Source organism: Miniopterus natalensis, chromosome 7 (genome assembly GCF_054644295.1).
Source record: "Miniopterus natalensis isolate mMinNat1 chromosome 7, mMinNat1.hap1, whole genome shotgun sequence".
In the NCBI taxonomy this organism is placed as follows: Eukaryota; Metazoa; Chordata; class Mammalia; order Chiroptera; family Miniopteridae; genus Miniopterus; species Miniopterus natalensis.
In genome coordinates, this window is record NC_142087.1 from 51,269,083 (window position 1) to 51,284,876 (window position 15,794).

At 36.5% G+C, this 15,794-nt stretch overlaps 1 protein-coding gene across 1 annotated transcript in view; it reads left to right on the top strand.

Moving 5' to 3' along the window:
- ASXL3 (ASXL transcriptional regulator 3) overlaps nt 1-15,794 on the top strand; it is a 163,229-nt gene that overhangs the window by 55,164 nt on the left and 92,271 nt on the right. Inside the window, 2 exon segments of the mRNA XM_087819036.1 lie at nt 10,017-10,125; nt 11,364-11,472. Of these exon segments, the coding sequence (XP_087675162.1) occupies nt 10,017-10,125; nt 11,364-11,472 (218 nt within the window).

The window sequence follows — 15,794 nt, forward strand, 5'->3', positions numbered from 1 at the left end:
GGTTTCAACATACGAATTTTGGGAGGAACACATATTCAGTCTATAGCACATATATAAGGAGAATAACAGATTCTTTATTGCAGCACTATTTTAATGGATAAACTTAGATATACACTAAGTGTTAAATAATAAGAAAATACTTAAAATTATGGTATAACATTTACCCTATAGGATATTAATAGCATTATATGAATATCAAGAGCATGCATATTCTATAGAAAATTAAGAGCAAAAAATATTCTGTGGGAAAAACTCCATCATATTAAGTATAAAAGCCTGTAGCTGCCAGTATGCACTAAATGCTCTCATTTGCGTTGAAAATGAATTTTAAATTCCAAACCATAGAGTCAAATATATGCATATATAAATAAATGCAAAAAGAAAAAGCTCTGGAAAAAAACATGATAAATCTTTAGTAGTCATTACCCTTGAAGCAGTGGGTGTGGGTGGGGGAAGTTGAGAGGGACTTTTAACTCTGTATAATGATGTACCTTTACACTTTGTATATAATTTCCATGTAATTATTTCTTTGCTTGTATAAAAATGTCTAAACATTAACATAACTTGAAACAAGGGAAGAATCTGATAGATTAGAGCAGCGATTTTAACCCTTCCCATCTCATGGCACACATAAACTAATTACTACAATTCTGCAGCACACCAAATAATACATTTTTTGCTGATCTTGACAGAAAATTAGGTATAATTTTTATTCGTTCACATTGGACGGCTATTGATGTGTTGGGTGTTGTCATTTTTTATTTGACAATCTAAGGGAAAAGAGGTCAGTGCCCCTGCCTAAATATTTAGGTATTGCATGTTTTAAAAATTCTCGTGGCACACCGGTTGAAAAATCACTGGGTTAGAGAGACGCCATATTGTGGATAAAAGAAGAAAATCATCAATAATTTTATTTTATGCTTGGAAAATTTTCAAAATACAGTAAAATAGCATAGATCAACAACTACCAGCTGGAATTAATAGTTGTAGCCGTGTTCTCATAGTTGCTTTGAGTTTCTTTTAAATAAAGGGTAACAGAACAAGCTGGCTTCTTTGATTTTCTTTTCTCAGAGGCAATCAGTGTCATAGGTTTGCTGTATACTAGTATAGTTCAGAATTGTATACTTTACTGTGAATATATAGGGAAAAGTATATTTTTATAGCTGTAACTACTGGTGAACATTTAGTTTATTGACTCTTCCTTTTTTTCTTAAAACATATAGTGTCTCTGTGAATGTTAGTTTTTCTAGAGTCTGTATGAAAAAGTGGAATTGCTGATCTTTAGAGCATGCACCCCCCCCCCCACTAGATGTTGCCAGATGTCTTTCCAAATTGGTTGTGTCAATTTGCATTCTCACTGGAGTATTTCATGGTTCTATTTCTGGACATCCTCAACCAATATTTGGTCTTGCCAAGCTTCAGATTTTGATCTACTCTGTAAATTGTGAAATATTAGCTTATCAGCTGTCCCTGAATGTTTTCTGAGCGTCCAAGTCTGTCAGGGCCCTCTGAGGGGAACACAAAGAATCCTAAGGAAGCTGGAGTCCTAAGGAGCTGGTTGCCGTCGAGCAATGCAGTGTTAGACGGCACAGGACTAAATGCTGTAATTGCAGGATAGGCTGTAACGCTGCAGAGGCTCAGAGACATCATTATGTACTGGAGAGGTTATTAGAAGGCAAGGGAACCTTGACAAATGAGTAGGAAAGGAGGAGAACGTAGGGTGCTGAACCTGAAAGAGGTACGAAGGCAGGCAGAGCGTCTGGAATGAGCAGTAAGCCAATAGTCAAACCATTATTAGTTGCCCTTAAACCCTTAGCCAGAAAGGGGTTAGTAGAGCTTTAAGCATCCCTCTTTTAAAATCATTTTACAGATGAGAAAATGGAGGCCTACAAAAAATGAGGCCAGCTTGCATAAATCACTTAGTTGTGTCAAAAATAAAATAAGCAAGGGACTTATTGGTGAAATCAGCTTGGACACCCAGTAGGTTGATCTTGAATGTGATTAGATAATGCAGAGTTCAAGTGATATCTTTTTCCTTCTGTTTTCTTTCCACGTGTTGCTCTGCTTTCCTTTGGTCAGCTTTATTCTCAGCAGCCGGTGTCCTCATGAGTAGGCACTAGCGCATTTTTTTGGTGGGTTACAAGTTTATGTTTCTACTGAAAATAATGTATGTCCTTTCCCTTTATTTCTAAATCAGTTCCCCAAAAGATACTCAGACTCCCACTGTTTGACTAGATAGTTTAATCTTGGTAGCCTTCCTGCTGGGGAAATTGCTGATGGCTACACTGGAATCACATTACTGAGGAAGGGAAAGTCCTAATAGAAAGGAATGCAGAGCATGCAAATATAAGGTGGTCTTGTAGCCTGTGTAGTATGAAGGGTGATTGGCACACGTGATTGTAGTCATGAGTTTAAATAGAATATAGATGATATTCATTGCAGGTGCTTTATGTCCACAAATCCGTGATTGTAACAGTTTTTATAGCAGTGTTTAAATTCATCTTAACAAATACCCTTTGAGTACATTGAGATTGCTTTTCAGATAATACAAAGATAAATCAATATGTGTCTATCCCCTGTGGAGTTCCCAAACTTGTTGGAAGTAGCAAAGGCAGGAAAGTTAGAAGTGTAAACAGTTTTAATGAAAAGAAGTCCTGAGAGAGATGCATAGTGTTGAGATTGTAATGAAGGAATATTACTGAAGGAGTCACCACGCAGGTGATAGTTAAAATTTTTATTCCGAGTAGTAAACAAGGAATGGAATGCAGTTCCTTGCGGATGGTTTCATAGGAGCCAAAACAGAGAGATGGGAAACCATGGAGGCACAAGGTTGACTGAGTTGGATCAGTTACATTGTAGGAGGATAGTCTGAGAGTGGGAGAGTCTGAAGCTGGAGAGTGTGGAGATGAGCCAGGTGCCCCGTGTACTGTACGGGACCCTAATGTCAGCTGAGGAGTTTGTGCTTCATTGGTTTGGTAGGCAGTGAAAACTAATGCTTAAGTGAATAAAGTAATTAATTAATAAAAATCCAGTGTATGGCATGGCCTGAAGAGTGAGCAGTATTTTTTTTTTTCTTTTTTGTGCTTTTTTTGTTTCTGCTTTTGCTTTTGTTTGTTTGTTGTTTGTTTTTGATAGGAACATTTGGCTGATAAAATTAAACATTCCTGGGAGTATAACTGCTAGGCACTTTTTTCTATTGATCCTAATCATAAATATAGGATAGCATTTCCCCAAGTATTTTTCTTGGCATAATAGGGAGTGTTGTCAAGTATTATGGCGGAGAGGATTTTTTATTAAATATGCTTAGGAAAAATTAAGCATGTTTCTTGAGTTAAGTAGGATTTTTCAGAGACTTTAGTATTTATTTTTAATGTATTGGTGAGTTTGCAAGGAAAGAATGCAGCATGCTGCTTTTCCAAAACTCATTTGATAATTCTTTTGGAGGATCACTTGGGACTAATATCCCATAGGATGCATTTGGAAGTGGTGCCACATTAGCCATTGCTAACGAGATGGGAGAGAGTGAGCAGCTACAAGTAGAATGTAGAAATTTACATTTTTATATGAAACTAATTTATCATACCAAATATAATGACAGTGTCTCTTCTTTAATATATGAAATTCAGTATTTTATTTGGGAAGATAGACATTTTGTTCTGATTGAAAATACTCTTTTTGAGATTGCAGTGGTGAGAAAATAGTTTAAAGCCCTGAAGAGCCAGCAGTGGCCATGGGTTGGCTGCCTCTGCCCTGGAGTTGACGTTAGAAATGTGTGTATGATCCCGTCTCAGTCATCTCCTTGGAATAAATCAGGAATAACATTTAAATTCCAAACGATTTCCTCTTGTTGTGCCACATGCCTCAAGGCTCCTTTCTCCTGCGTCCCTTGTCATTTCCTATGTATTCAGAGAGTTCCATTCAGCTCGGCCTGCATTTCTATTATGTGCAAAGCACTGTCAGCGCAAATTTATTTCAGCACTAGCTTGATGTATATAAGGAGCTTAATAAATGATTATTCATTTAATGAATTGTGTTATTTTTTAACGATTCAATTCTAAGATGCATCGCGATTATGGATCTGAATTCTCGACATTGATCTCTCAGAATTCTTTCTTCCTTGGTTTACACACCTGAAGAAGGTAACCAGCAGTGACACCTTCTGCAGCTTAGTTCTTTCTCTATAAGACTTGCAGTTTATCCTGGGGTTAGTCATTGTGATAGGCGTCCCTGAGTGAAGATGGAGTCAACCACCCTACCTTTTGCCAGCATCTGGCTTTTCTCTATGTGTTTCCTTCAAGTGTTAAATAAGTATTTTTTATATTATCCAAGGCTCCTTAGGTGGAGAAGGCAACTCTATGGAGAGAGAATGTGGGATAGTGGGGAGAGCATTGGCTTTGGAATCAGAGTAGAATTTGAATTTCAGCTGTATTTGACTGCAGTGAGATTCCTGACCTTTCAGCTTCTGTTAAATCTGCAGAACTGGGACCCATGCTTCCATTTCATGGTGGCTGTAAGGAATACTGATAATAGTTGTAAAAGCGCAGTCACATTAGAGATACTGGATAAATGGTAACTGTAATAATATATATTTATTTTCATTCTTTTCTCTCTACCTTTACTGAGTAAGTCATTTTCAGTTTTATTCACATGTGAAAGGGTATATTTTTAAAGACCTCATATATTAGTTGGAGGTCTTTAAAGATTATAATTTAGATTATATGTTTTAATTTAGACTTTTATAGGACTATTTCTTAATTTCTTCATAGACACTATTCTAAATTAATACTAACCAAACTCGTGTCCTTGTATTAATGTTTAGGAATTCTTGTCTCCTAAAACAAAAGGTCAGTTTAGTGAATATGTCTGTATTAATCACTATAATCCATCTAGTGGAAGCTTGGTAATGTCTATGAAGTGGATAAAAGGTCTAAGTTCAAATGTCTTTGTATTTAAGAAGAATATCTTTTTATGTTGTTCAAGCCAATCAGAGATACATTGTTTAGGTTCAGAGTCTGAAATTGTTTCTCTAGATTTAAGACTTAAATTGTACAACATATGTCATTTGATAATTATTTCTTGCCTCGTTATATCCAACTCATAAAAAGTACTGGAATTACACCTTAGAGACATGTAGAATATTGACAACCATCTTGATATTCTTAACATAGAAATGGGCAAAATACCTTCCTTTTAAATATGACTCCTCTCTTAATTGGTGATTCCAATCTACTTTTACATTTTTAAAACTCTAATCTTAGTTTTTCCTTATATGTCAGCGCTCACTAAAAACTTTCATTAGTGATCTTTGTAGAGGGACTGTGAAGTTTGGAACACTGTTCTTGTATTCAAAGTTAAATTTCAGAGTTGCTTTAGGTCATTTTTGGGCTAATATTTTATTTGCTAGGATTATTCATATAGTTATATAAAGGATTTCTGTTTTTACTTTCAGTCATTTTAGGGAATTCCAGACTAGCAATATCATCTCTCAAGAATAAGGTAGTATGGCCTTGACTTTCTAAGGTAGTTTTTAATTATCTAGGATAGCTAGGTTATTGATTTATCAACTGATGTACACCGTGCTTATATGTATTTAAGAGTCATCCACATTCATTGGTAGAAATTGTTTAATTTTCTCCACTAGTAATGACATGTCCATTAAATATGTAAATGAATAGATAAATCCAAGGGTGCATGATTCCTTTTATAACATTACAATTTTTTTTTCTGTGAAGTGTAACATAGAGTTAAATGCATAAATCATAAGTAATTTAATTTCACATAGTGAACACATCTGTATTAAGAACTAAATAAAACATTACCTGCACCCCAGAGACCCATATAATTTCCTCTTAAAACATAATTAAGATATTTTCTCTAAGCCATCAACACTGAAAATACTTGAAATGAGCTATTACTAATTTTTTGAAAGGAGAGTGAACATATAATTGTATCTATTAATTTATATTAGTAGCACTTAGCTCAGTAACTGTTTAATAATGCTTCTTAATAAGTTTCTTGAATTTGTTGAATTTTTAGACTTATATTACTCAGGATTAATTTTTTAATATTCCCATATTTAAAAAGTGAAATTTAAAAATGTTTTCAAGAGATAGCTTTCATCTGAAATTTTTATTGAGATACTTAATAAAATAAAGTAACTTAAGATTTGTATTACTTAAATGCTGTCTTGGAAAGCATTATTATTTTATATATAAAGGAAAGGATATTTTTTGTCATATCTACAGATATTCTTCCAATTGCATTCCCAGGTATTCTTTCTGGTTTTTAAAATTATTAAAATAGATAGGCCATTCATTCCCTTTGCTAAGTGTGCACTATTAGTAAAATTTTATGTGCTCCGTCATCAATTTGATATGATAAAGCAATGGTTTTTCTGTATTTCACACAGCACCAGTCTCTGCAAAGCATCTCTGGGGGTTCTTTGATGTCTAGACAGTTTAAATTATGCCTGCTCCCCTGCCTCCAAATTCCACCCCGGTTCTGCTTCAGGGGTTGTGGGAAATGAAAACAAACCAGAAGGGCTCCATAATGCTACAGTCCATGGAGAAAAGCAAACACGTGGAATAAGCTGTATATCTGCCCTGGCAGGTGTACAGGAAAGGGCCCAGTGACAGGGAATGGCAGGAAGAAAGGAATTAGGGACATTGTCCTACTTACATATTTCTAATTATATTCCTGATACGGGATGCGTGTGCAGTGTGGACGGAATGAAAATGTTATAGAAGCATCAGGGGAGGAAGCAGAAGCCCCTTCCACCCGGCCCTCGGCGCTGTCCTCCCCGCCAGCAGCCAGATCTGAATGGCTTGTTCCTTGTACATAGTCCTGTTATCGAAATGGTAAGATGCAAAATTGAATTTTAAGTTGGAAAACTAACTTTTTTTCCCTCTTTTTTTCCTTTGTTTTCCTTTCATAAATCGGGATGATTCTTCCAATTCACCTTTTTAGAAAGTAAGTAACTTTTTTGAAATTTCAGAGATTTTTTGTTAAATTATTGATGTTTTATTATTTCATATACACATATACAGATTATATTACATAATTTTTAACTTTTAAATTCTGACTGAGGTGATTAACCCTTACATTTAGTGTGAATAAAAATTTTTAATTAAAAATAGGAAATGTTACATAAAAGTGTTCATGGTAAGAATACAGACTTTTAACACATCTTTTATACCCACAGTAAATCACTGTAATATATATATACATATGAAATGTTTTTAAAATATATGTATATATTCTTTAAAGTGGGCCAAGGCATGCTTGCTAGCTCTGTTTTTTCTGAATATAAAAATATATAAATAGTACTTTTATTTATTCCTGTTCAGTTGGAGTTAAGACATTCATTTCTTCAGGAAAAGCAGTCCGAATTTTCTGGATTTTATAGAATCGTTGAGAATAAAAGCAATAAATAAAGGGTATGAAAGATTTTTAAAACACACTCTCATATATATTCTGCATTGGATGAAACAGTTACCTTGTAATAAGCACTTAACTCTTCTGATGCTGTTTTATTGTTTATAAATAAAACAAATCATATCATTAGATTTTTTTCTGTAAAGAATTGCAAGTGACACACTTGAGACTAAGTGACTAATCAGCCAGTGATTTGAGTTGTAAAATTTGCCTTTGATTGTGAAGTATTTTCTAATTCTTCTAAAAGGCTAATGTACAGTTTTGAAATAAAACCAATTTCACATGTTTGTTTTAGGAAAGATTTGGGAAAAATTACAGTAGTCATCAAGACTTTTGGAGATATATTGCCATGTGATTGTGAATTGCATATTTTTAAATATCTCTGTAGTGAATCTTGAGTTTACTGAGTTAATAAACAGTATAATTAAATAACATATTCATGCTCAACAGAGCTTTTTATTTATCTAAAACTGGGTGCTTATCACTTATGTTTGCAACAAGCATAGCATTAAACCGCTATTTAATAGTCAATTTATCTTCAATTATCTTTTGTTTACTGTACCTTAGAAAAATTTAAAATTATAGTGATGTTAAATTATATTTGTTTAGTATTTTTTTTAGCTATCTTTACACAGTATTATTCTTTAATATTCTAAATCTGAGTTCTTGGAATTGTGTGTACTAGGACCTTAGGGAAAAAGAGCAGGAAGAATATGTGTGAGGGTTGATGTGAGGTGGACAATTTTATTAAGTTATATTTTTTAAAAGTCTACATTGTATCATTTTTATGTATTGGATTCTATTTTACTTGTAGTGTTAACATCCCCTTGCCAACTCCCTACAGAAAATCTGTGTTTCTGACAGTTTCACTAAATTAAACCTCCTCAAATCTGGCAGAATAATTCCCAGCTTCAAATTGTCTGTGCTTTTGCCTGAAGAGAAGAATGATAAAAAATATGTATTGTGAAGTCTTCAGTACAACATGCATAGCATCATTTATCTGGAATTTATTCATGGACAGATATTTCTGGGCAGATGAATATATTTTACTTTATAAAGTATGCCTGGCCTACTTTAAATACGAACAAAAATCTTTTGTAAGGGGAATGAGGCTGTAAGCTTGTAGCAGTTTCATGAGGAAAGATATTACACAAACACACAGTATTATAACCATGTGTACTTTAGTGTTATAGCCGCATTGTTCTCCGACCAGATTTATATTAGGGCCCTTGCTTCCTGTCAGACCCAATGGAATCATATTGACGGGTTGGCACAGAGAGCTGCTTTCGAAAGTCATAAAGAGTGCTCTTATTATTATAATACTTATAAACCTTTATGACCATGATGTGTATATATGCTGACTTGCTATTAAGTGTGTTGTAGCAACTCAGCACATTTGGCTTTTTCATTTTACTGGTGACTTTTCGTGCTAAGTAAGAGATTTGATAACGTTGGTTTATAGGAAAAACTTTTAATTCAGTAACACAAAAATGTGTTTCCATCACAGAAATTCAAAATTTGAACCCTTCTTGTCTTAAAGGTCCTCTTGTCCCAAAATGTTTTGAATTAAATACCCCAAACCCTTAAGGGGTGAGCAGGGTGGAGTAGGGGTTCTAATCAATATTGGCTCAACTAAATATTGACCTTTTGGCATATTAAAAAGTAAAGTGTATATGGAAACATACGTAAACGAACGTAATAATCCTGGTTCTAAATTGTAGTTTGCGAAGATATCAGTTTGCAAACAAAACACAAAATAAAGCTCTAAAGTCTAACCCAGGAAATACATATGTGTTGTACATTTCATAAACACCCTTTTATGTATGTGAGTACATTTCGGTGATGTTTGTACATACGGGCTTTGATATTTTTAATCACTAGTTTAATGCTGTTAGATTTCTTTTAAAAAAAATTGCTGATTTCATAATTCAGCCCCTTGCATCTTTCCTACAGAACATAATGATTAGCTGGGCAGAATTCCCAAGCACACATTTCTTTATTTGACAAATCTAACTGAGGAAAGGATGTTATTGTTGAAGATGTATCAGAGATATAAACACAGACATAAATTTTTATTTGGCCTTGTGAGAGATGCAATCCCATGCGTAACTTAAATGCTTGTAATTTCAAATCAGTCCTCCCCTAGTTTCTGATTCCTTTGTTGCTTTTCAACCTATAGGATGGAGCTGTCCTTGAACTTGGTTTATTTGATCATTCAAGTGCAACCATCAAGTTGTCTGTAATATTTAAATACCGAGGCTTCCTGGTATTATTTGCAAAATAACCCCACATAAACGTTTGGGCTTTGGCTTCTTTGAAATACAGTGTTGGTTGCTTTATGAATAAAAGCATAATTTCAATTCAGGAGACTTTTTTGCCCGGAGCCTATAAGACACATGCATCTGATTAACTTTGGCGAAACTGGACTGGCCTGTTATTGTAATGTAGATGTTTTCAGGGTTGGGAGGATATTTTTAAAAGGCATGCGAGAGGATTTTTTTTTTTTAAGAGATGAGAGAACAGTTCTGCCACAGAAACTGCGTCCCAGACTGCTTCATTTTTTGCACACTTTTATTTTTTAGTGGAACTTCTCCTTTAGCCTGTCTGAATGCAATGCTTCACACTAACACTCGAATAGGGGATGGAACATTCTTCAAAATCCCTGGAAAGTCAGGCCTCTATGCTCTCAAAGTAAGTTGCATTTTTCTGCATATTATGCCTGTTATTACTATGTATCATGCTTTTTTTTTCCTTCTCCGAAATGTGCAGGTAAACAAAATTAGATTTGTGTAAAGGGTAGAAGAATGACCCTGATGCTTCTTAAATGTTTTCAGATGTCTTACAAATGATTTCATATTAAGGATAAACAATCACATTTTTCTTTCAGGAAAGCATATCTGTGGTTTCACTCTAACATATGGTAATGGAAAATAGTTGTGGCTTCCTTAAAATTCTTGATTCTTAAAAATTTACATGGACAAGTGCCATGGATCATCAGCCAAGAGCTTAAGATGATCACAGTTGCCACAAACTATCTAATGACCGTCGGTTGTTACATTGCTTCACACCTGATGCCTTTCTATATTTCATAAAAATAAAAAATTTCTCCATTCACCTTGAAAAGTTGCTGATTTAAATTGGTTATTTGATTTTTAAGACAAACAGTGATCTCAAGGAAGTTTTACTAACAATGCATATTTGTTATATGAGAGTAATAGAGAAATAAAACTAAAAGCTCCAGATAACTGAGTCTTAATTAGTTTAGTGCAATTCCCGTTTTCATCTAGAATGGGAAACACCATCTAAGATGAAAAATTCCAGAGGACAAAAGCTGATGGTCATGTACCTCGGGACAAGTAAAATCAGTGTATTATTTCTCATAGATTAAAAAGAAGTCACTGCTTTAATAAATGGTGGGTTAACATTTAAAGGTCATTAACTTCCTTTGAGAAGATTTTGTTTTTAATGCTAAGAGTTATACCTGGCAAAGAAACAAAGATTCTTTCTCAGCTACTAAGGATCAAGGCTCTTTTCACTGTGTGTGTTTCAGAAAATAGCACAGGTTAACCAAAGGACTTGTATTATTTTAGTTGCTTTTCGTAGCTACTGATCAAAATTCTGAGTTGTTAAACCATTTCCTAACATAAAGAAGAATGTAGGATTGAGAGAAAAAAGAAAACATATGTGAAAAGGAAAGTTAGTTTTTGTATAGATTTTAAAAGTTTATCCAAAGAATCAGCTGTGGCAATGTGCTTTTCCCAGTTTTGTTTTGTTAGTGTTTTTAAGGAGTGATTTTCCATTAAAAAGTAAATCAGGATTAAAATTTCAAATTACAAGTAAATGTGATGATACTTTAGGATTCTGAAGGAATTTTGAACGTTTTCAGTTGCTAACACATCTCCATAAATCATTTCTTAAAAACAATCCAGAAAGAGGAGTCGGCGTGCGCAGCTGGCGGGAGCCTGGATCTAGGCTGCGAGTCTGAGCTGGATGGCGCAGAGATGGCCGAGGCCGGTGCCCGCGGGGACGGCGACGGAGGTGAGCGGGATGGCTTCGGCATGCAAACCCGTGCCCTTCAAAGTTACGTAGGATTTCAGTAACTCACGAACTGAATTCCCTACCGCTGTAGGCACAATTTTCTGCTAAGTTTTAACCACCTACTTAGATGCATCATCAAACAATTTTGATTCAAAAGGTTGGTACCTAAGAAAAGTAAACAGTTTTTCGCTTTTCGTTTTCAACTGTATAAATTCCCCTGGATAATCTTGAGCATTTTCAGGAGATTTCTCTTGCAAGGTGAGGGGGTTGCCAGAGGGTTTCCAGTGGTTTTATTCTTACATGAGACTTGAGAACGCTGGTGTTTTATGTGTGATTATGCTGATATTTCCTATTGTGATTATAATAGTTTTATAATAGCTTTGTTCCTAGGTTTGTCCATAGTAAATTAAGCTTAGTGTTAACATTCTTCACAGTGAAACAAGGGCCAAATAAGTTATATTTTTGTGAAACACTTTAGAAAAGTAAGCAACCCGGCTAAGGGGGCATTTTCCACCTCCGAATTCTATCCGTGTTAATTCCTTTTTACCTTCCTCTAGACACCTGCATCATGGCTCTGTTGTGTATTGCAGTTGTGGCAAAGTTTTGTTCTGCAAAAGCTGCTGGACTTTATTTTCCACTCTACCCATTGGTCCCACAGGTGGACCCCGATCATGATTTGGGAAGAAGATTGTGTCATTAAAGTAGTCTGTCTGTGGACTCATAGAAATCAGTAAATTATCTGTAAACAAACACACCTGAAAGGATCCTTGCAGAAACATCCTATTTCACTAATAGCCCAAAGCCATTTATTTTATTAATGGCCACAGGAGTCCCCTTGTGCTCTGTTCACGGCTGTGCTTTAAGCTGGTGTGCTTTCTGTTGGTCCCCCTGAGATTGATTCTGCCTCAGCGCCTATCTGATCTGCAGCAGAGATTGCGAAGTAATGTAGGAAACACAGGTTCTTGTCTTAGTAAAATAGCTGAAGTAAGCCTTGTGGACTTTTTAAAAAATCAACTTTCATTGAATTTGATGTCCCTAATCCTATACCTTTTGAAAACTCAACCCTCCACCATTGTAATTGTGCTGTGAGCTTTGGCAGGCCTTCCTGGTTAGCAGAACAAAGCAGCGATGCGTGCAGTTTCTGGCTTACTGGAAGGACTGGTGAATGTGGCAGACTACTCCTTCAGCAGAATAAAGGGCAATCTTACTGGGTCATTCCTCCAGTTATACTCCCTATTTGCATGAGCACTCGTATGCTGTCTCTCTCAACATATATGTTGAGCTTTTACTGCATGCCAAGTACTGTGCTTGACCTTGCAGTCACAACAGTGAAAATCCGGAACAAAAACAGACCTCTCATGGATGTGATGTTGGCGAAGAGATAGACAGTAGTCAGACAGATATGTAAAATTTATAGTTTAATTCAGTGCTGACAAGTGATATTGGGCAAAATAAATTAAATAAGGAAATAAAAGTGGGAGAGAGGGGTACATTTGAGAAAAGACTCAAAGGGAGCGAGGGAGAAGATATTTTAATGGGAGAGAGTTTTAGGTAGAAGAAGCGGCAATTATAAAAGTCTTGGGACAGGAGAGTGTCTAGAATGTTCCAGAAACATCAAGAGGCCAGTGTGGTTGGGAGCCAGAGAGAGTAAGGGGGAGAAGATGGTAATATATGAAGTAAGAGAAGTTACAGGACCAGATTATATAGTGCCTTGATGTTGGCTTCTGCTTTGGGTGAGATGTTAAACCATTGTAGAGATGTGAGAGAAAAGAAAATGATCTCACTTGGGATCACTAAGTACAATATATATAGATACAAGAATATATATATCAGTCTGTCTTCATATAGTATATATGAACAAGGGAAAAACAGGGAGACTGGTTCGAAAGCTATTGTCATAATTTAGAGAAGAGGAGATGGTTTTTTGAATAAGAGATGGCAGTGGATGTGATAAGGGATTGGATTCTGGGCATATATGAAGGTAGTTCCAGTAGGAGCTGCTGAAATAAGTGCAGTTATGAAATAAAGAAGCGTTAGAGATGACTCCAAAGGTTGGGTGTGAACCAATAGAAGAAGAGCATTGCCTTTAATGTGATGGCAAGAATGCAAAAGAATCAGTTTGGGGCAGGGGTTATTGATCAGGAGCTAGTTTGGGACATATTAAGTATGAGATTCATTTTCAACCACCAAGTTGATATGTTCAATAATTGGATCGTCTGTCTTAAATTCACACGGAAAAACCTTGCTGGAGATGTACATTTGAAAATGGTCAGTTTATAGATGAAATGAGATCACCAAGAAACTGAAGGTAAATTGGAAAGAGAAGAGGCCCAAAGACTAAGCTCAGGGGTACTTGAATTTTAAGAAGTTGAGGGATTATAGGAACCAGCAAATGAGACTGAGGATAAATGGACAGGAGAATTTGTCTGTTCTGGAAACCAAGCGAAGAAAGTCTTTCTGGGGAGTAACCGACTCAAATGTATCAAATGTTTTTGATATGTCAACTTACAGTGAAGACTTAGAAATAGCTATTGGGTCTAGCTTTGGGAAGCTATTGATGAACTTGGCAAGGACAATTTTTGTTGACCTGAACAGAGTGGGCTCAAGAGAATGGGAGAACAGAAATTGGTGACCCCAAGTGTGGACAGTTCTTTCAAGGATTTCTGAAGTAAAGGGAAGGAGGGAAGTGGGGAAAATGGCTAGAAGGGAAAGTGGAACAAAGAGAAACTTTTAAAAAAATAACGAGAGGGAAATATTAAAATAATTGTGTACTGATGGAAAAATGCAGGTGAGGAGGAGAATTTGACAGTGGGGAGGGTATCCTATTGGCATGTGCTTGCTTAGATGAGAGGGAATGGGATCTTTTAAAAAGATGAAGAGCCAGGCCTTAGTAGTGTGGAGTTCTCTAAGGAAGCAGAGGGAAAGTCAGGGTGTTTGGCTGGAAATAAAGGTCGGTGGGTACCTGTGGGAGAGGGGCTTATAGAAGTTTGCTTCTTACTGCTTCATTTTTCTCAGTGAAATAGGAAACATCCATCAGCTGAGGGTGAGGATAGGAAAGAGTTTTATAGACTTAAAAAGATATGAAATGTTTGCCTAGAGTCTGACGTCATTAAGGACACTCATAAGGTTGCTAATCCTGAATTGAATGCGACCAGTCAGCATGGTTGTACATTTTTCTCCTGTCATGTTCATGACCACTGTACACGTACAGAGTTGGACTTGACTAGAGTTGGGATTTTGCCAGGCGTCAGTGATGGAAAGAGCAAGGGGCGAGGGAGCTGCAGGTGCATGAAATAGAGTCAAGATCCATCTCCATGGATTTTAAGCGGGTCGTCGAGGTGTGTGAAGACACCATGTGTGAGGATGGTGTGAGGGAGGAGGTCTCTTTGGGGTAGGATTGTTTGATTTGGTGTTCTAGAGACAGTGAGTTAAAAGAGGTGATGTGAGAGTGGAATGTATTCAGTCGAGTTTAGGGTAACGTTGTGGAATATGTGTCTAAAATGAGAGACGGTGGAGGCTCGGCTTAAGGCTGTCCTGAGTGGTTAGGGAGCGTGTGCACTCACTTTTCAGAGTGGCCTGGCTGAGGGGGGCCATCCATGGCGGAAAGTCAGCAGCCCCCCATCTCCTCACCGTAGTGTCATGGGATGGAACAGGGCCTGCTGGTAGGAAACATTGCTTTTTCTTATTTGCACGAAGATGTTAAGGGTGGTCCTGCCATACAGCATTACAGAATCATCTGTGTGGACTTTGAAACAGACAATTGTGATAGAACTAGCATTGCAAGGGTATGACATTTAAGAGCTAAAATCTTCATAAACTGAAGGGGAGTAATTCAGATGTTAGTTGGGAGATGAGTGCAGTAAGGAGGAGGAGTTGCTACTATAGTCTGAGGACATGAGGTACAAGGCTAGAGGCATCTAAGCAGCAGGGAGTGGGGTGGGGAAGAGATGTCACCTGGCCCGTTCCCAGCCCAGTGCAACAAGATGTGTGGAAAAGAGAAGGGCTGTTGCCTGAGAGGGTAGAAGGGGAAGAAGCGTTCCTAAGAGAGAGCCAGGTTTTGTAGATTAAGATACAAAGGGAGTGTTCAGAGAGAAGATGGAGATTATAGGAGGTTTTGCTAATTACTAATCCTGAATTTCAGAGGAAACAGTGGGAGGATTTTTGTGGCTGGGAAGGGGTCGGGGAGAGGGTGAGAGCACTCAGCCAATAATTAAACCAAAGCATGATAAACAAACTCCCCCTAATTGGAAATGTGAATAGGTACTTCACAAAATAACACATCCCCACGCATCTCCAGCTAACGTGACCAAAACTAGATTTTT